The sequence below is a fragment of the Lepidochelys kempii genome, chromosome 10 (assembly GCF_965140285.1).
Source record: "Lepidochelys kempii isolate rLepKem1 chromosome 10, rLepKem1.hap1, whole genome shotgun sequence".
Lineage (NCBI taxonomy): Eukaryota > Metazoa > Chordata > Testudines > Cheloniidae > Lepidochelys > Lepidochelys kempii.
The window spans coordinates 16,554,953-16,575,956 of record NC_136389.1 but is presented as its reverse complement, the minus strand read 5'-3'; the positions used below and the strand labels follow the sequence as shown (position 1 = coordinate 16,575,956).

At 43.3% G+C, this 21,004-nt stretch overlaps 1 protein-coding gene across 3 annotated transcripts in view; it reads left to right on the top strand.

The window, feature by feature from the left end:
* The window catches only part of EEF2K (eukaryotic elongation factor 2 kinase), a 45,002-nt gene that overhangs the window by 2,087 nt on the left and 21,911 nt on the right, over positions 1–21,004 (top strand). For all 3 annotated transcript variants that reach the window (XM_073362193.2, XM_073362191.1, XM_073362192.1), the window contains exons 2-5: positions 6,200–6,524; positions 15,290–15,390; positions 16,992–17,052; positions 17,990–18,027. In XM_073362193.2, coding sequence (XP_073218294.1) covers positions 6,279–6,524; positions 15,290–15,390; positions 16,992–17,052; positions 17,990–18,027 — 446 coding nt within the window. In that variant the 5' untranslated portion in view covers positions 6,200–6,278. The remainder of the gene's footprint in view (positions 1–6,199; positions 6,525–15,289; positions 15,391–16,991; positions 17,053–17,989; positions 18,028–21,004) is intronic.

Below are 21,004 nucleotides of genomic sequence, written 5' to 3'. Positions count from 1 at the left end.
CAGGAGGGCTCCCCGAGGGCTCTGCCAGCCATGGAGCCTTGTGGCTCTTACTGGCTGTGTGAGCAAAGGGGACTTGGAGCTGAAGAGCAGCTTCAACCCAAAATCAGTATCAGGTTTTGAAAATGTTGGCTGTAACTCCCCTAGGAGAGTTTTCAAAACTGCCTAAAGGATTTGGACTTGCAGTTCCCATGAAAATAAATGGGAAATTTGGCATCTAAATCCCTCAGGTGTCTGATAATCTCTGTTCCCTGTGTCTTGCTTACCAGGTCTGTAAAATGGAATACGTAACTCAGGTGTGTTTTAAGGATTTTTTACCTAATGTTTATGAAGCATTTTGAATGAATAAAGCACCACATGGTGTAAGTGCAAACCACTGTCACTTTCATTACTCTAGTACCCAAGGGGCTTCCAGCTATGGAAGAAGATGAGGGAAGTTACTTTGTGTATTTCACCTCTGCCTTCTAAATGTGCATAGAACAAGCTGCTCATTTGCCTGCCCAGTGTCCTTTCAGCCTATGCTGGAAGAGTCTGCCAAAATTCACACTGACAAATTTACCAACAAATATTTGTTTAAACTCAGCTAATCCCCTTGTGAACATTTGGAAGCTTGTTTTGCACTGTTCCAGATCTTTGCATCTTGGGCATCAACTTTGTCAGTTTCGCTTGGGAGGACAGTTTGAGACCGGATGAGAGCTAGGGTAGAGCAGGAACTAGGGGTGAAATCCTGGCCCCATTAAAGTCAGTGGAAAAAACTCCTGTTAATTTCACTGAGGCCAGGAAGTCTCTTAGCTCATGGGAAGGGGGAATCTGTTTTAAGTTTAGAAGCAGTATTGGAAAAAAAAGGCAGGAAGTTGAGAGGGGGAGACAAACTGGCATATCAGGAGGAAATCTGATCGTGTATAATGAGGGGCATGTTCCTAATCTGGGGTTGCTGGGCAACAAATATATCTGATGGGCCAAATTCAGCCTTAGCAGAAACAGGTGCAATGGAGCTGCCCCTGTGACACCAGGCCTGAAATGTCAATTTCTCTGTTTTAGAAGCTATATTTGGTTGGCCCTTATAGACTCTTGGAACTGGCACGCTACTGCAGCTAGTGAGTAGACACAATATCACCCCGAGAGGTGTCCCTGCGCTCCCATGAGGGATCCCAGGTCTCATTCTGTCATTCTAGAGACACAAGCAGCCTGGGCTGAGTACCTCACATTGCTCAGAAGCGTGAATGACCCTTTCAGGCTTATTGAGGACTGGAGTCAGTGGGCTTTGAAAAGAGTCTTCTAATATGGGACTTCAAGAGTGCGTATGTGGAGGGTGAGGGGGGCGTAAAGCCAGGAAAACATGGAAAATCATCAGGGTATCATCAAGGGCAGTAAAACCTGCCTGGTGCATTGCTTCTACACCTAAGAGTGTGAAATCCACAGCTATCCCAACATGGAGCTGAATTAATAACAATGTATCTGTTTGAGTTCTGCTGAATCATCATTAATAGTCTCTCAAGGAAGATAAGCATGAAAATCTCCACCCCTTGCTGTGGGTGGAACCTGAGCCTCAGGAAACATGCTTCCCATTGTTCCACTATTGCTCTAGTGGGTAACGCAGCTCTGAGGGCTCCAGTGTTCAGCCGTCCACATACAGTTTCTCTAGAATTGATGTAATTGGATATGTGAAGTTATAGTAAGACAAGAGTCCACACATAGCTTCTCTTTTTGATGTGCACATGATGTCCATTATTATTTGCTCTGGAAGCAGTTATATGTATAGAAAGCCTCTGAGAGACACTTGCTCTGACTCGTTCTGGAATTATAAGAAAAGGATTAACTAATTTTAATATAAACATGTGATGTTATTGCATCGTGTTGCTGAATTTTTGATTTCTGCACTGTTCTGTTAGTAGTGAGTACAGTAAGATCCAGCTCCTACTTGTTCTGTCCCTTTTAAAATGTTAACAATCACTTACCAAAGTTTTTTAAAAACTGAGGAAGTGTCATATTTTTATTTCATTTTACTAGTCCCATTAAATGAGCTGTAATAAACTAGTTGCGGAATATTTTTAACTGAGATACATGCAGTATAGCTTGCAATAGAAGTAGACCAATTGTAATTTTAGTCAGTGACTGACCTATGTGAAATCAGATGGTGAAGTGCTTTAGTATGTCAGAACAGGAAGATTTGTAGCAGGTTGATTCCTAGTCCCAAGAGTGATGGATCAGATTGTACCTGCTTTTTTATAACTTTGGAACTCAGTGCTACCTTGTGTCATCCTCTATCCCCACTGTTTGCAAGGGCCTGGATTGCTGAACTAATGCAGTTAATAACGGAGAGAATGATTCAGTGCTGATTGTGGCCAATTTTTCAGGAAACGTCTCCACGTTATAGCAGGGAATTGTAAGGAAGTCGAGAACATAGGAGTTAAATGGGGAGAGTGACCATGTCACAGTGATGAATTAAATTAACAAAGGATACTTTGTTAAAGAGTGCTCTGATTTTTGACCTATTCCAATTGCTGTTGACTAAATTATTGTCTACATTTGTCTGCACTTTTAAAATGAATGAAAATATGGCAGGATTCTCTGCACTTTCCAAAAATCAGTCTCTCTCTCTTATTTTCATTTGGAAAGACACTTCATTTCAGGCTGGATTGTGACATGCCTAATACATACTAGATTAAATGTTGTCTATTCAGGAAAGTTATACCAGTGTAAGCTAAGGTGTGAATTTAAGCCACTACAGTTATTGATATCACTCCTTGTTTGGACACTCTTATTGCAGTAGGAGATGGTCTTTTTTTGGTTTAGCATATGTCACTTTGGAAGGAGTCTGCGCTAACTGAAAAATGCCATCAGAGTATCCATCCAGGGAATAATACTAAGTTAAAATGATATACCAGTATAACTATATCAGTGTAATTATTCTGGTATAACTAGTAAAACTTTCCCATGTAGACAAGCCCCAAAGGATGGTGCATCAGGAGCAATTGTGCCTGGCTGAGCTCCCCAAGGGTAGTGTGGCTTCACACTGCTCCTTACACAGGCCAACTGCTATATGCCACATTTTGGACCTTTTTATATTAATTTTAAGGGCATTTTAAATCTTTCCTCCTGAAGGTTATGCTGTGTGTATCAGTGAGAGAGTTACAATTTCAGTCTTTTGCAGCCTGAGAGCTCATGTGGAAAGTATTATGGGACGGACAGTTATTTTCCTCTAGAATAATTACCTTCTCTGAAATTTCTGATGGACATAATTAAAGAGCCTTACTATTGTTTCAGAATATCAACAATTTGTGTAAGCTTATTAGGAAGAGGAGCAGGTGCTGCGATGGGTAGTGTTCTTAAAACATGCAGCAAAGTTTTAAAAAGGGGGAGGTAGGCTTGAAATAAGTTTGTTCTTCATGCAAAACACCCCTGGTTTTGCAGAAAACAGGCTAAATTAAGAGCAAAGATGGGAGATGATCTGCCCTTACCCCAAATCCATAATCAGACTGTGGGCAGAAGTAGATCACTGTGCATTCCAGCTCTGCATGTGCTGTTGTGATGTCAGTTACTCTATTACACAGTTCTGCAGAAGTAACTGAAACTTTGAAACCAGAGTTTTCCTACTTAGAAGGTAATAAAAATTAACAGTAGATTAGATTCATGTTGTATTCTTCACCTTAGAAAAGACAGAGCTCCTGTTATGGAGACAATGCAGAGGAAATTAAATAACTGGAATATTAAAAAAATTAAGTCAGGTGTGGCCAAAATGCATCTCCCAGGCTCAGTGTGACAGACAGAGTTCTATGATCTATCCTGCCATCACCCCATCTTTCACATGGGAGTGGAGTCTAAGCCAGTGTGTGATGCTCCATCTTAATCTGAGTGGAGGCTGTTCAGATAAAGATGGCCTATTACATGCTGATACCTGTAGTGGGGTTACATCTGTGCCCAGGAGACTAAGGGTGGTCTGCAGACTATGCCATTTTATGTAAGCTAGCTATACCCCTTGGGATCCTGATAAGTATTCAGGAAGGTTCCTTGGTTTTGCAAAGATTTTGGACCATTGAGTTTAGTTATGAAGAAAGATCATGGAACTAGGGAGAAAACAAAAATGACTTCATAGTGATCTTCCAGCAGGGTGTCATTTTGTTTCATTTTCTCTTTAGCTATAAAAGAGCTTGATAATTGTCTCCCAGGCCTGTTTATTAGAAAAGAATACAAAACCAGGGGCAGGAATTAGGGAATATGAGCTAGATGCTAATGGTTTCGTCACATAATGAACAAATGGAGTAGGTTCCTGAAGCAGGGAGCACCAGGGAGTTGATAGAACTAGCTCAATTTATTATTTATGGTTGAAGTGCCTATTGATGCATTGTGTCTAAACACTGTGATAGATAGGTCTGGAGGCTCTGGAACAGCCATCCAATAGGAGTGGGGTAGGGAAAAGAGACTTACTTAAATTTATCAAGCTCCAGATTAAAATTATGAAGGTGATTATATGACAGGGTTGCCTGCAATAGCAAGGTCCTGGACTCAGTGAGGCAGGAAGTCTCTTCCCATCCTATGTCTCTATGATAAAATGCACAAACTACCTACAAAAAGAAAAGGAGTACTTGTGGCACCTTAGAGACTAACCAATTTATTTGAGCATGAGCTTTCGTGAGCTACAGCTCACTTCATCGGATGCATACCGTGGAAACAGCCACGGTATGCATCCGATGAAGTGAGCTGTAGCTCACGAAAGCTCATGCTCAAATAAATTGGTTAGTCTCTAAGGTGTCACAAGTACTCCTTTTCTTTTTGCGAATACAGACTAACACGGCTGTTACTCTGAAAACTACCTACAGTGGCTAACAAAGAGGGATTGCTAAAATATACCATTTTGTCTACCAGCCTCTGAGCTCTGGGGAGAAAATAGAAATTGGCCTTTAAAAGTAATTGGATTAGGACAACTTTTTGGGTGGATAGAGTGGAAAAAGTTTGACTGTTTTGCTTCAACACAGGGCCAGTCTTTGCCAGATAGAGACATTTGGTATGTGTGAATTAGTGTCATCCCAGACTCTGAACCTGTTCCGTAGACCACTGAAATCTGCAAGAACCTTTCTGTTGCCTTCAATAAGTTTTGGATAAGGCTCTTTGTCACCAGCTGGGAATGAACAAAATCAAGAGAGGAAAGAAAAAATAATGTAAATAAATATTCTTACTTGAAGGCTGCCAATTCCAGGCTCTGGTGGATCATCCAAAGGGAAGGGCCTAGCACTGAGCAAGCCAGCCAGCTCTCTGGAGAGTTTCAGTTACAGGAACTGACAGCAAGAGCATCCCTATTGGGAAGGGAATCAGAATGAGATTGAAGCCAGAGAAGAGCACTGAAGTGTGACTCTCCTGTGCATTCCCTCCACACTTAGACTCCTTTAATTCACTTTAATGGCTAGAGCAGCAGCAACTGTCTGACAGCCTCATTTGTCCTCACTTCAGAGGACACTTGTGGCATCCTGGCTGCACACACACAGTGATTTACTTTGGACTGACTAGCCCATGTGAGCTGGGGGCCGAGTAATACAAAACCTTCCTGGCACAGAAAGTGTTTTCTGGTTTCACCTTCCCCATCCACTCCCAGTAATATTCTGTAGCCCCTTTCTCTGGAATCTGTTAATCCTATTCTGTGCTAATCTTATTCTGTGCTTTCCATTTGTACGCAATCCCCTGATGGAAAAGCTGCCTTTGGAAAACAGAGGGCCTGATCCTGAAGTCCTTGGATTGGGCAAAATATACAGAGTTATGGGGAAGTTAGTGTGAGTTTTGCCTGAGTAAAAACTGTAGTATCGGGCCCAAAGTTTTTGAACAAGTAAGAGTAGATATGTTCAAAGAAGGAAGCTGATAAATGGAGCCTAGAATGCTACTAAAGGTAAACTAGAGTAATCCAAATTTATTTGCAGTCCCTAAGATTTTATATTAAATTTCTATTCTTATTCTGAGCCAATTTTTCTATATCCTATGACAATTTTAAACTTGGGTACCTAAATTGGGAGCTCAGATCCTGCATTTGGGTGTTGAGAGGCATATTTAGGTGTCCAGATACCCATTTTACACACCCATGTACAGATTATTGACTAATTTTTGCTAATACTGGCCAGCATAAGTTTTGGCTTCATGCTTTTTTTTTTTTTTTTTTTTTTTTAAAAGAACAGGACCTTTGATTTTCTTTAATTTCATTCTTTTTCTCTCCCAGGTTCTTCCCTCATTTCAAATGCGTATTGTAATACTGGCTACTTTAATCATTGCACGAATTAAACCAACCTCCCACAAACATGGCGGACGAGGACCTTATCTTTCGTATAGAAGGTATTGATGATGCCAGGTCAAATAAAGCGGTCTCTGGAAATTATCCTGATACTGATAGTGAGGATGAGGATAGTTATTACATCTGCCCGATAACAGATGATCCAGTATCTAACAAGGCTGCAAACAACAAAGTCGCCAATTATTACAGCAACTTAGCAAAAGATGAACATTACAGTTCTACCTCTTCTCCTAGAAACTCATTCAATTTTAAGGTAAGCATTGGACTCAAGCCTAAATAGGCTTCTAATCTCATTTCTCTCTCTAGCTGCTTCATTTCTTGTAACTAACAGTTTTCCATGAAAATTACAGCTTTTATTTTTTCAGACTTGTAGTTAAGTCAGTTAAGCCAGTAACTTGATCCTGTCATTGATTCACTTACAAAACTCCACTTGAATTCAGTGGGAACTCCATACCTGGAACACGAGCAGGTTTGAGTCTAAGACTGCACAGCTGATGTAGTTCAGCTGCTTTAAAAAACCCAAACAGATGGATTTGCTGTTTTTGTTGTAACTCTAATGCAATATTATTAATGTAAAAACTTGGGCTGTAAGACTAGATGTTCTGTCATGAATGATATCAAGCAAAGCAATGTGCCTGAGTTGAGTATCTTTATTTGAACCAAACCAATCATAATTTTTGAGACATCATAAATGAACATCATTTAGACAGTTGGGTTTAGATGTGTTTCTTCTGGTGGGCACTCTACATTTTGATAATAGAGCTCTGATGTTAAATTTTGCGATAAATTCCACCACCAGCCCCAGACAGTGTGCTCTAGTAGTATCCAACCATTTCCGCATGAGGGCCAAACATATTACATTGCCCCCAACCTCAAAGTCAGTGCGTATTGTGGGGCAGATCCTCTGCCCCATTCTGCTCCCTTCGCACCAATCAGACAATGCAAAGGGAACACAATCCACCTGTAAGTCTCCTACTGGAGACCCCTCTAATCTGGAGGCTCCCTAGCAGGTGTAGAGTCTCCATAGCTGCCCTCCTGATTGCCCTTGGGATGGGGCAGGGAGGATAGTGTCACAGTTCAGAGCCTTGAGAACCACAACTGTCGTCTGTCCTCAGGTTATAGACCCTCCTAATGTACTCCATTTAACTGAGGACTCTGCTAAATTGGGACACTTCTTAGACTTTGTCTAGACCAGCATTTAAATGTGTATTGTTCACAAGTGTTAGCGAACACCTTCTAAGACCTTGTGTTCACTAGGAAAAAGGGTGTATTTTTAACACACATTAGCTAACAGGTGTGTAACAGGGTGGCTTGTCCCTAAGCGGTAGAGGCCTGGAGCCAGTCTACCCTAATTACCAAGGAGGCAATTGGTAATTGCCTGAGCTGGGATTAGTTGATTTCCCTATAAAGAGCAGCAGGAATGTGGGAAGAGGGGAAAATGTTCAGGGAGACCACACTGGAATACAGAGGCTACTGGGAGCAAGTATGCTACAAGAGCGAGCCTGGGACTGGAGAATGAGACTACGGACAAGTGAGATTACAGGCAGGAAAGGCCTGAGAGTAACCAATAAGAGGGTAGACAAATGGACTTGAGGAGACTTCTTATTTCAAACTGTTTTGTTAATAATACCAGACCCCAAGGAGGGGCGGTACTGGACAGAAAGCCTGCATGTGGAGTCTACTCAAGAAGCCCCTTGAAAGGGGAACAGAAGCAAGCTGCCTGCAAATTGACCTCGGGCTATGAAGGCACGCTTGAGAGGCGGGCACCCAATGACAACATGTTAAAATCCTAGTGTCGATGTTTTTAACATGTTTGCAATTTGACGTAATCCCTCGGCTCACAAACACGGTTAACCTCAACCAGCTACAACTGCCTTGTCTGTACTAGTATTTTAACATGTGTTAATGTTAAAAATTTACTTTTTTTTTTTCTAGTGAAGACAAGACCTAAAATTCTAGTGTGGACAATGCAGCTTAGAATTTTAATGTGTGTTTAAACTGGTGGAGTTGAAGCGTAGGAGGGAGCACAGGTTAAACACTGCCTTATCTACAGTAGACTTTCAGAACATACAATCATAGAAATCAAGGGCTGAAAAGGACCTCGAGAGTCCATTACATCCACCTCCCTGTACTGAGACAGGAGTCAGGACCAACTAAACCTAGACCATCCCTGACAGGTATTTGTCCAGCCTGTTATTAAAAACTTCCAATGATGGGGATTCCCACAACCTCCTTTGGAAGCCTATTCCAGAGCTTAATTACACTTATAGTTAGAAAATTTTTCCTATATCTAGCCTAAATTTCCCTTGCTGCAGGTTAAGCCCGTAACTTCTTTTCCTTCCTTCAGTGGACGTGGAGTACAATTGAGAACTGTCCTGTGTATAACAGCCCTTAACATATTTAAAGATTTATCAGATATCCCCCTCAGTTTTCTTTTCTCAAGACTGAACTTGCCTGTTTTTTTAAAAATTTCCTCCTAGGTCAGGTTTTCTAAACATTTTATCATTTTTGTTGTTTTCCTTTGGATTATCACTAGTTTATCCACAACTTTCCTAAAGTGGGGTGCCTGGAACAGGAGAGAGTACTCCAGCTGAGGCCTCACCAGTGCCAAATAGAGAGAGACAATTACCTCCTGTCATACATACAGAATGTTGTTAGCCTTTTTTGCAACTGCATCACATTGTTAATTCCTGTACAAATTTGTGATCCACCATGACCCCCCAGTTCCTTTTCAGCCATACAACCACCTAGCCAGTTATCCCAACCATTTCATTTTTCTTTCCATGGGGTGGTACTTTGCACTTGTCTTTAATGATTTTCATCTTATCTTGTTGTTTTCAGACCAGTTTTCGAATTTGTCACGATCATTTTGAATTCTGATTCTGTCCTCCAAAGTGCTTGCAACCCCTCCCATCTTGGTGTCATTCAGAAATTTTAGAAGCGTATTATCCTCTACATTATCCAAATTGTTAATGAAAATATTGAAAAGCACCTGACCCAGGACCTTATTAGACATGCCCTTCCAGTTTGACTGCAAACCATTGATAACTGCTCTTTGAATATGGTCTTTCAACCACTTATGCGCTCACCTTATAGTAATTTAATAAAGACCACATTTCCCTCATTTTCTCATGTAAATATCACGTGTAACTGTGTCAAACACCTTAATAAAATCAAGATAGATCATGTCTGCTGCTTCCCCCCTTCCACGTTTTAGTTAGCACATGTCAGCTAACGTATCCTAACCCCACACCTTTAAATCCTAGTTTAGACAAAGCCTTCGGTACCCAGTGGTAGCAAATTTCAATGACTGGTGCTTCAATGAGACAGAATTAGCATAAAATCCATGTAGTGGGGGACCCATTTGTTCAGTGCCAAGTGGTTAAGTCAGAGGTGGGCAAACTATGGCCTACGGGCCACATCCAGCCTGAGGTACTGTCCTGCCCGGCCCTTGAGCTCCCAGCTGGGGAGGCTAGTCCCCGGCTGCAAGCTCCTGCTGGGCATCACAGCTGCGAGAGCCGCCAGTGTAGTGTATTAAATTGCTCTCCATATAAATGTGCTACTTACGGTATACTACTTACGGCTGCCAGTCCTGGTTCTCAGTCCTGGTAAGGGGGCCGAGAGTGTGGGGGTTGGATAAGAGACAGGAGGTCCGGGGGGGGGGCGCGGGGCGGTTGGATAGGCGTGGGAGTTGAGGGGCCTGTCAGGGGCGTGGGTGTGGATAGGGGTTGGGGCAGTCAGGGGACAGAGAGCAGGGGGGGTTGGATAGGGGGTGGGGTCCCAGGGGGGCAGGTGGGCGCTGGGGGAGCTCGGGAGGGGGCAGTCAGGGGACAAGGAGCAGCAGGGGTTCTGAGGGGGGCAGTCAGGGGGTGGGAAGTGGGAGGGGACAATTAGGGGGCAGGGGCCAGGCTGTTTGGGGAGCCACAGCCTTCCCTACCTGGCCCTCCATACAGTTTCAGAATCGCGATGTGGCCCTCAGGCCAAAAAGTTTGCCCACCCCTGGGTTAAGTGGTGTTTAACCAGAAATTTAGTTGGTGAAAGACTTTTCGTTCATGTCTGTCAATGAAGAAGTTGCCAAGTGAAGATGAAATGAAATGTGTATAAACTTTATTCAGCACATTTTATAAGTCTCTTCACGCTATTTTTAATGGCCTCTTCATCCGGACATTAGGCTGGTGTCAGTTTAAAAGATTCTACTTATATTACAGATGAGCTCAGGAATCAGTGTTCAGGTCCACATCCAGAGTAAAATTTGTATGGGATTAGGGCTTGGGTTTTGGGTTTGACATTGCTGAAGTCTCGCAGGCTGTTTATGAACGGTTTCAATCCAAAATGGCAGAAATAGTGCCAGATCAGCTGTTATTTTATGCTTCTCACCCCCTGCTGCTGAAATCTTATGGAATGGCAATTCTTGGAAGAGTTTGGCCTCACCTGAAAAAGAAACTGGATCTGACCTGAAACTAAAACCAGAAGAACAGGTTCAGATTCAGGGATTCAGATTGAATGCCCTGATCTCCAAAAACTGAAGGTTTGAATTTGAGTTTCTACTTTTACCCATCTTCACTGTATGCATTAAGCATTAAGCATTAAACACTGTATGCAGTAATACAAAATACTGTCTACAGGTAAGGAAGTCAGCTGAAGTTGCTGTAGGAACCATAACTTTGAATTTCCTGATTTTTATGCATTTAAAATGTTAGCTGTAATTTTGCATTAATATAATTTTATATGTGATAAATCACTGGGTGGTGAAAACAGGATGGTTCAACAAAGCATGATTTTTTTTTTTTTTTGGCAATAATACTGTCCTTGGGATTTGAAGATAGTTTAATAAGCTTATGGTCAAATAGATATTTACTGAACTATAAATGATCCTGAGCATGACATTTAGTTGATAGGCTAGCTAGGTATGAAGAGTTGTCCTTCCCAACCTGCTCTAAAACAAAGTCCACACGCTTTCTGGGTGCTTAGCTTTATTAGCAAAGTAATTAACAATAACGATGATAATATCAAATTCAGCTCCCCAGGCTTGGTTGCCACTAGATTCCTACCCCAAAACTGCTCGCCTTACACCCTCATGCTCTTTCAATTGAGCCACTCCCACATCCTGTATAGTTACATGGGCTAACAAATTATCTGTCTCCATGAATAAGCAGAAACCACTAGCAGATTCAACATCCCAGAAGATTCAACATTTGCGAATAGTGCAAGGTGTTTCAGGCAAAAGATTATATGTAAAATTCCATTCTGAGGATTTAATCTTGCAAGGAGCTGAATGCCTCCATTGAAGTTCTTACAAGGTGAGGTCACTTGGCACCTCACAAGAGGTACCTGTCATCTTCCAGGATCTTTAAATCTAGCCTATAATATAATTGGTTTAGTAACAGAAAATAGTAATATTAGTGGGCTACATGGTTCAAGTATTGAAGGTCAAACTGAGTAGGCATTGTAGAATGCTTGGTGCAAATTGTTCTTCAATAGACATTGTTTTGTGACGTTTTAAATTTGCAGGTTTCAGAGTAACAGCCGTGTTACTCTGCATCTGCATCTGCATCTGAAGAAGTGAGCTGTAGCTCACGAAAGCTTATGCTCTAATAAATTGGTTAGTCTCTAAGGTGCCACAAGTCCTCCTTTAAATTTGCAGTCAGCAACGTACAAAAAAAGTATGCTCTGGCCGTGTGTAACTAGTAGAGCCTTGCAAATCAGTGGATATCCACAGATATCTGCAGACCATGTTTGCAGATCACGGATCCGATCCGGATACAAATTTTGTATCTGTGCAGGGCTCTAATAATTAGCTAACAGGATCTGTATGTACAAATATGCTATGGCTCTGAACATGGTAGACATGTTGACTTACCCACCACAGCTGATTAAGTGTAATGTATTTGACGTTCTAATACTGTGGACATTTTTGCAAGCTAGATAGATATCAGTTATTACAAAAATGGTAATAGAATCATTTGCCATTTGGTGATTGCGGAGGGTGAGGGAATTTTAACGCTGCTGTTGTTTCCATGTATATACAATATATTGAGCCCAAATCTGTTATGATTTTGAGTTTGATCCTGCAAAGTAACATCAACTCCCATTGAGCCTGATTCTGTTCCCACCAAAGTCAATGGCAGATTCTCATTGACTTCAAATTAATGCAGTTCTTCTCAGGATCAGACCCCTCAATCTTTCTACCAAATAATGTCTCCAGTGCTTTAACCTGTACTTACATATGCTGTTCCATTGACTTGAACAGATTTGTGCACAGATACTCTAAGTTGTATTTTACTCCGGAATGCACATTTTGAAAAACAGCTTCTTCTAGGTATGTCTATATTGCAGTTAAAACCCTGTGACTGGCTCATACCAGCTGACTCGGATTCTGGAGCTTGGGCGAAGGAGCTGTTTAATTGTGGTGTAGACTTTTGGGCTCAGGCTGGAGCCTGGGCTCTAGGACCCTGCAAGGTGGGAGGGTCACGGAGATCAGGCTCCAGCCTGATGTCCACATCGCAATTAAACAGCCTGGCAGCCTGAGCCCCACATCAGCTGGCACAAGCCAGCTGCATGTCTAATTGCACTGTAGATATATCCTAAGTGGGAAAGGCATATTTTTCATTTATCAGAAAAGGAAGCGCTTAACTGATCATTTTTCTTAGGTACATTTTCCTATTTTAATGTTTCTCATGAACTCTTTAGACTAACACACAGCAACAATCTAAGCAGGGCTCTGTGGTTGACTGTAGTCGAGTAGGTTAAAATGGAACCTTTCATAGTAGATGCTGTAAGACTTTTTTAAAAACATGGTATTTTGATTCATTATTTTATACTTTAGAAGAACTGATGCATCTCCACTCATAGAAATCACTGAAGCAGAACATCACCTTTAAGAATTTTTTGTTCTTTGTAATTTATCTTTTGTTCACCATCATAAATAGTCATTTACTTTTAAAAGTGTGTACGTCGTTGTTTTTTCACATTATTTCCTATTGTTAACAAGAACAAAGAGGATGTTAAAGTATTTTTATTTCATTTATATTTTCTAACTTGTCACCCTTGTGTAATCTAAAACCCAAGAAATGTCATGCTTGCATAATTGGTGTTCTTAATGCTGATTCTCTGTTTTGAAAACCAGAATACAAGTGTAGGACTCAAACCTATGAGGTGCTGAGCACCTTCAGCTCCCATTAATTTCATTCAGTACCTCTCAGGGGCTCTCAGCACCTTCCAGGGTGAAGTCCATAGACAAGGGGATAAAGCCATTCTCCAAACAGCACAAAAAGGCCAGTTTTCTACATACACCCCATGACCACATGATTCCTTGGAAATTATCAGGTATATTTCAGTGAAGCATAAGGGTGTGTCCCTGTTTTTATTCAACTTGTTCCTATACATAGCTTACAAATGGAAACTCCCATGTAGCTCATCAGATCATGTGACATCAAGCAGCCCCACGTTCTCAGGTGTCTGATTTCATTTAATGTGTTTTGTGTATGACTGGGTTTTATGGGTGGAGATGGTGGGGCTTTTTATTTGCTTTTAGAATATGCTGCTTTGTAATAGAATGGACCTGCTTGTTGAAAATGTAAATTATTTTATAAAGGTCCCTTCTATTATACAATATAAAGCATTTGTAAAGGAATTTCAGTGTTGATAGATATTTGTATTGTAATTGTTTAGCTTTTATTGATACTTAGTTTTAATTTTTTTTAGAAATTATTTTTAAATATTGCAAATTCAGTCGCAGAAGTGATAAACCGTGGTCCAGAAATCAGTATTCCCTACCACAAATTCAGATAGGAGCTGGCACAAAGGACCCCGGCTGTTAAGGTGCTGAGTGACTCTGGCAAGGTGCTGAGCACCCTTTACTCATTCACATAAGTAGTGATTGAAGGTACTTGGCATCTTGCAGAATGCATTCAGCACTTTGGAGGATTGGGCCTCAGGGGCTCTGGGCATAGTGTAATGTGAAAATGGGGGACAGGATAAGTGTTAAGAGAAAAGCATTTAGAGTGGTTTGTGGAACAACTATCAAATTTTCAACATATGCATTTTCAGAGTTACTGTGACTTGACAGAGACTGAAATAGCTACTTATCTGGAACTATAATAATCATCCATTTTCCTTGCATAACTACTTTCTTCTGCTTTTGCATCTTGTGGTGAGCTCAGTTTTGAGGCCTTGGTTTTTGCAAAGCTTTTTTTTCCTTGATATTACTATGCAAAGCAGGCTTGTTCTTTATTTGCACTGATAGGACATGTTAGTTCCAATTAAAATATAATTCTCTTTATATAAATTTCTCTAACATTAACATTGGCTACTAAATGTGATTGTAGATAGCTGCTATAAACACTGAAAATTATAAAATTACTGCATTTTGTGCAAGCTATGCTCAGTTCATATCTGTGTGTATTAGACCAAATTCTCACTTGGATTTACAGTGGTGTAAAGCACCAGATTCTGATTTGATTTACATTTCTGTGCTTTTTATCATTGCACTTGAAACTGTAAAATGTCGAATGGTGTTTTGTACCCAATCAATACCAATTTGAGCAGTGGTCTCCAAGCAGTGGGGAGCGCCCTCCTAGAGGAACATTCAGGGGGCGAGGCCTAGGCCAGCCCCCATGGCAGGTGGGGAGGGGGCATCACCCAGCCCCACTCCTGGCCCCCACTGTGGCCCCAACTCCAGCCTCAGCTCCGAGCCACAGTTCCCAAGGGGAGGGCATGTACAGGATCCGTTATGGGTAAGGGGGAGCATGGCGGAAAAAGTTTGGGGACCACTGAATTAGAGAAAGGGAAGGGGAATGAAACTAGAAAATATGGCTCTCATCCTTTAAAGAGAGAGATGCAGACTGGTCCGTGCACCCCCACCCCAGCTCATTGATTCAACGAGAGCACAGCAATCTGCCTGTATCTTTTCCTTTAGAACACTGAGGTCCAAAGGTACAGTAGATAATGTGATTATAAAGTTTGTAATCATTGGGTGGTTGTTCAATATAAATAACCTCTAGTTTTTAACTTCTCTAGGAAGCCTGGAAACATGCCATTCAGAAAGCTAAACACATGCCTGATCCCTGGGCAGAATTTCATCTTGAGGACATTGAAACAGAATATGCCACACGTTATAGGTCTGTAGATGTTTCTACTTCTAATAGTGATATTAAGCAGATTCCATTGGGTTACATGTGTATATTTCAAAGGATTATGTTCATTTTTTCATACAGTCTGCATAATTATCTAGGTAAATAAGTGCAATCAATATCCATGGCAAGAAAATTTCATTTTAGACACAAACTAGCATTTATAAAGACTATACTCACTCAAGAAATAGTGTAAAATTTTAGAATCTCTCCCACTTTAGCCATGTCTAAAAGTTCCAGCATTGCAAGAAACGGACAGGAAGTAAATGAGAAGGCTGTTGCTGATTGATTTATAAATATTCCGTAGAATTAATCCAATAAGGAAAGAAACAAAATCATTATGGCATTTGAAGCTATAAACAGTTCTGCCTGTTTGTAACACTTTGTGCCTTTCCTGAAATAGCAGTTTCTTTATGTGGACGTGCGGCAGTGCTCCATGAGGCTGGAATGTAAACCCTTAAAAGGAACAGAATAGCACAGCATAGTATATCTGCTGAAACCAGTCCTGGCCCCTGACCTGCATTCGGTGCTTTGGGCACATGCTTTCCTAAAGCATTTACACTGCACAGCCATGAAGTGTTTTGTGTGTTTTGTATGTTTGAAATTTGAGGAACTGACATTTATTTACTACTCGTGCATTTTTAATAATGAAAGTGCTGCTTTAGGGTTACTGAAATAGCCCAATAAAAAGAGCAGGGTCTGGTTTTGCTTCCCCTAAAACCTGTGCTGTACAGGCTATCGAGGGAAGCAATTTGTAGATAGAATAGCTGGGCTGGCATGATTTTTGAGGGCGGAGGAGGGAATCTATCCATGCTTGTCAGGAAAGGCAAGCTAGAAACAATCGTGTGTTATGGATACAACAGTTTTGATTCTTAGTTAGTCCATTCCTGTGCTTGGGAAAGGGATGAGGACAGGAGGTGCAAAACCACCTTTGTTCTCCCTATATTTTAGGGTTGTGCAGAGGCATGCCCAGCTCCTGGTGTAAGATTTAGTAGCCTCAGGGCTACTCTAATTTATGCTTTGCTTCTTAAGGCCCCCTATGGTCCTTGGGAGGCAGAGAATATCCATAATGTAGTACACTCAGGTCGTGCCACCATCATACCTCCAATCCACCCCTATGCCAAGACCTGGGAGCAGGGCTGGTGTAGAGATCTTATGCCAGCTCTGCACCAGCCAGGGAGGCCCCCTGTGCAGCAGATATTCTCGGAGGACCATTTCCACCCTCTTTACACAGCAAGAGCAGCCTGGAGGAGCTTTAGCATAATAGCAAATCAGGCACATTTTGTAGTGTGGACAGGGTCTTAGTTTCTGCTGCAGAGTTGACATGGGCTCTGGAGTAGAGGGCTTTTTGCTGGCCAAGCCACAGGGTGGCCTCAGGGCTGCCCTCTTAGGAGGCCATTTGCTAGTGTTCTTTCCTAAGTCGTATGTTGGCAGCCATGTAGATTTGGAGAGTCTCAGAGTTCTGTAGGATAGAGCAGAGAGAAGAACCTTACATCAACTCCCCAGTCAGCTAGGATCAGGTGTGACACGGGGGAAAGTCTTTGGTTCCTTCTGCATTTTACTAAGAGGTGTGAATTCTAATTTTGCAGGTACAATGCAGTTACTGGGGAGTGGGTCGAAGATGAAGTTCTCATCAAAATGGCTTCACAAGTAAAAGCACATTTGTCTCTGTTTTTTCTGTTAATATTATTAGTAGTGGGGGTATTTATTAGTTCCTTCTTAATATAGACTAAGCTAGGGGAAGGTGTCTAACAGAGGTTTTTTAACAGAGGCTTCCAAGCCTCAGGATCTTTCTCTTTTTTCATTTTATTCCTCTGCTTTTCCGTTAAGGGTCTGTGCACAGTACCCTTCCCTTCACTGGAGTAAAGCAGCATGTAGGGGCAGCTTTTCCCCAGACCAGCAGCAGCCATGCAAATGCCAACCAGAGACAAGTGACATGAGGCATACACTCCTCTCCAGGAGTTCAGCATGCTGCCTCCTCAGCACTCCCCGCTCCTGCTGGCATGGGTGCTTAGGACTTTAACCCACAGGCTTCTGCCTGGCAGTCTGGCCAGCCTTGTTTTTTTGAGGCTTCCAGATAATTCCTGCTCTTAAGGAAAAAACTGCCTGGGTTTTCTGCTGATGAGGGCAGGACCACCATCACCTGCAGCTTAAAACAAGGAGTCACTTGAGAAGTTTTAGGAGCTGCTTGGTACATGTTACTGCAGAAGTGCACGTATTTAGAGTGGTGTCAGTCTGCAGGTCACATTGGACGTTCAGAGCTAAATTTGGGCTTGAGAATTTTGAAGTCAGAAGTTTTGGGCAATCACAAAAAAGTGAACTCAAGCCTGGACAGATATTTTGAATCAGACCTTAAAGTGTAAAAACCTATATGCCCCAGGTGCCTTTCCCCAAATTCCCCTTCCCCTCTACTTTGAGCCAATTGGTTACCACCTTCCATTTCAGAGAAGGATGCATTTCAAGCTGTATTGTATGTGGGTAATTTGTGAGGTGCTTGGGTATCTTGCAGGAGGAGAGGGGCTGTGGAAATATCAAATACTGTTAAAGATTAACTTTATGGCAGTGACTGTCTTTGGATTTTTTTCAGCCCTTTGGCCGTGGAGCAATGCGGGAGTGCTTCAGAACGTAAGCGTCCACTGGCTTTTTCTTTTTGGCCTTCTTGTAGTATTTCCTGTCATTGTGAGTGCAGCAGTTTGAATGTAATTGTTCTCTCTGACATGGGGGAAGGAACGCAGGGAAAGAGTAAAATTCCCTGCTGGGTGAGAGCATGGCTGGGTGGAGAACCACATTAAAGTCCCAGTGTGTGGGCCAAATTGTGCCTGGCCTTTGCATGGATGTGCAAGGAAAGGAGGATGCAAGGAACTCCCAGCTATGCTCTTTCACAGAGGCCAGGCACAACTGCAGTTGTTTCTTTCTCCCTGTATCCCGCCGGGGTACTAGCCACAGCATAGGGAACTCCACAGAAGGGACAGCATGCTGCATTCTCCTCAGGAATAGTAGCATGAGCGTGCTTGGGGAATGCTGGGAGATGAGACATGATCTCTCCTGGAGCACTCTTGGAACAGTAGCTGTGAATAGTCCCAAAAAGACATAATCAGTTGCTTGATACTTAGATCCATAAAAGTTAGGGCTGGAACTTGCCTCTTCCACCATCTGCTGTAGCTCAGCTGCTCACACAAATGTTCCTAGAACAGTGGGTTACCAGTTTGCTGGAACAGTCCTGAATGTGATGGGACTACAGTGGTCTGCCACTCTTGGAGGGCCAAATGCAGGCCCAGGGGTATGCAGATATAAGGGGGAGGAATAGCTGCAATCAGGTGAAAGAGATACCAGAAATGCCCAGTTCTACCAGAAGCCTATGCTGCTGAGAGTTAAACATGAATCAGACGCTAGAGAATAATCACCATGACTGTGTTCTAAGCAAGGTGGAACTGGAAGAAGAAGAATCATTCTTCCCAGTAAGTGAAATTGCTGGATGGGGAGGGTTTCTCTTTGCTCAGCGAATGGTTGAGGATACAGCTGTATGTACCAGCACCTTGCAGTAGATCAGTTTGCACTAGAAAAGAATCTCCTCCCTTTCCAGTCTCCCGATGCCAAAGTCTCCTAGAAAGTACACATGTGCATGCTTCAAGCAGCTCCCCCTTCTCTCTGACTCCTGGATCCAGATGAGTGGGATTTAACATCTGGTTTCACTTATGGGAAGGGAGAGAAGCTTCTGAATTGTAGCAGCCCAATGTACTGAATATCCCGGTAAATAGGACAAAGTAACCATTAAGCCCACTACTTGGGCCTGAGTGGATTTAGAAGCAAAACAGTTTCTGTTCATGCAAAACCAGATGCAGTGTTAAAGCAACAACCCTTAGTTTGTCCTGTTTGCTTTCAGCTCTTGTTTGTAAATGACCAAATTCCTCTTTGTGTCCCTGGCCCAAGATACTGTAATGACACCATTATGTCATTACCTCAAACTTTTGTACTTAAACAAGTTTCACGTGTGTTTCTTTAGCTTCCTTTCTCCTGGATTGTACAGAGTTCATTTACAGTGGTTCGTTGATATTTCTCATCCATGAGCCGCCTCCTCCTCTATTATGTCCTTGTGACTCAGCGGTGTCTCTTCTGATTGCTGTGCACTTGCATGGAGATCTCTTCTCTTTCCCCTCCACAAATTTTCACTCAGCAGAATGGCTGCAAGGTGCTTAGCAAACAGTGGAGAGCGCTGGCTGCAGGAGAGCACGGGAGCTGGCTTCTCTTTGGAGGAAGAGATTGATTCTCTGGAGAGCCAAGCTGCTCTAAAATCCTTGTTGGAACTCTTAGAATCTTTCATTTTTGCCTGTTTACCCCTTCCTTTGAGGGCCTGTGTCATAGCCACTGTCTGTTTGCCCCAGCAGGGGTGTGCTGGGCTCCCTTCCTGGGCAGCAGTCGCTCTCCAGTATTTTCGCTCTGCACTACTTGGCAAGTAGGCGATCTTCTCGTGGGCTCCCCTCCACTCCCAATGTCTTGGGAAGGAGAGGAGTTTAACTGGCACTGCTTGGTTCCCAAAAGTGTCATTCTGCAGGTCACCAAAAAAGGTTCTTTGTACCATTGCTGACCACTGGTCATAGTTTGAGAACCACCGGGAGCTAGATGGACACGACTTCAGACACTACTTTACCTTTCCCACCTCCTCCTCCAGACTGCTGCTGCTCAGCCCCAATTTTGCCAGGGGCTTCTGCTTCTGGTCTGTCTTCAGAGCTTTTGTCGTCATCTCTGCTAAATTAAATCACCCAACAGAAAGACCATGTGCACTTTCTTTCTCCCTAAGCCCCATATGAATAGGCAGAGCATGCCCTATTGTTGGCCTGCTGGCAGAGGTGAAAGGAAGCCGGTACGCCCGGGTACGGTGTACCGGCAAGAGCCTGTGCGTTGTACCGGGGCAGTTCGGCTTCCCCAGGTGGCAGTTTAAAGGGCCTGGGGCTCCCAGCAGCACTGGAGCCTCGGGCCCTTTAAGTTGCCGCCAGAGCCCTGCTGCCAGAGCCCTGGGGAAGTGGCGGCGGGGCTCGGGCGGCGATTTAAAGGGCCCGGGGCTCCTGTCGCAGCTACTGACCCAGGCCCTTTAAATAGTCGCTGGAGCCCCATTGCCGCCTCCCCAGGGCTCCCGCAACTGGGCTCCGGGGATGATTTAGCGGGCCAGGGGCTCTGGCCATTGTTACCGCCCCGGGCCCTTTCAACAGCCACCAGAGCCCCGCTGCCGCTACCCCATGGCTCCAGCAGGCTCCGGGGATGGTTTAAAGGACCTGGGGCGGTAGCGGCTACCAGAGCGCCGGACTCTTTAAATCGTCCCCGGAGCCCTGCTGCTGGAGCCCCAGGGGTTGCGGCAGCTATTTAAAGGGCCTGGGGCTCCCACTGCCGCTACCCTCCGGGTCCATTTAAATCACCACCTGAGCCCCGCTGCTGGAGCCCTGGTGATGTAAAGGGCCAGGGGCTCCCGGCTGCCACTACTGCAGCAGCGCCCTGGGCCCTTTAAAGCTCCGCCAGAGCCCGGGGTAGCAGTGGCAGCCAGGAGCCCCCGGGCTCCGATGGTTACTTAAAGGGTCTGGGGCTCCGCTGTGGTAGCAGCAGCTGGAGC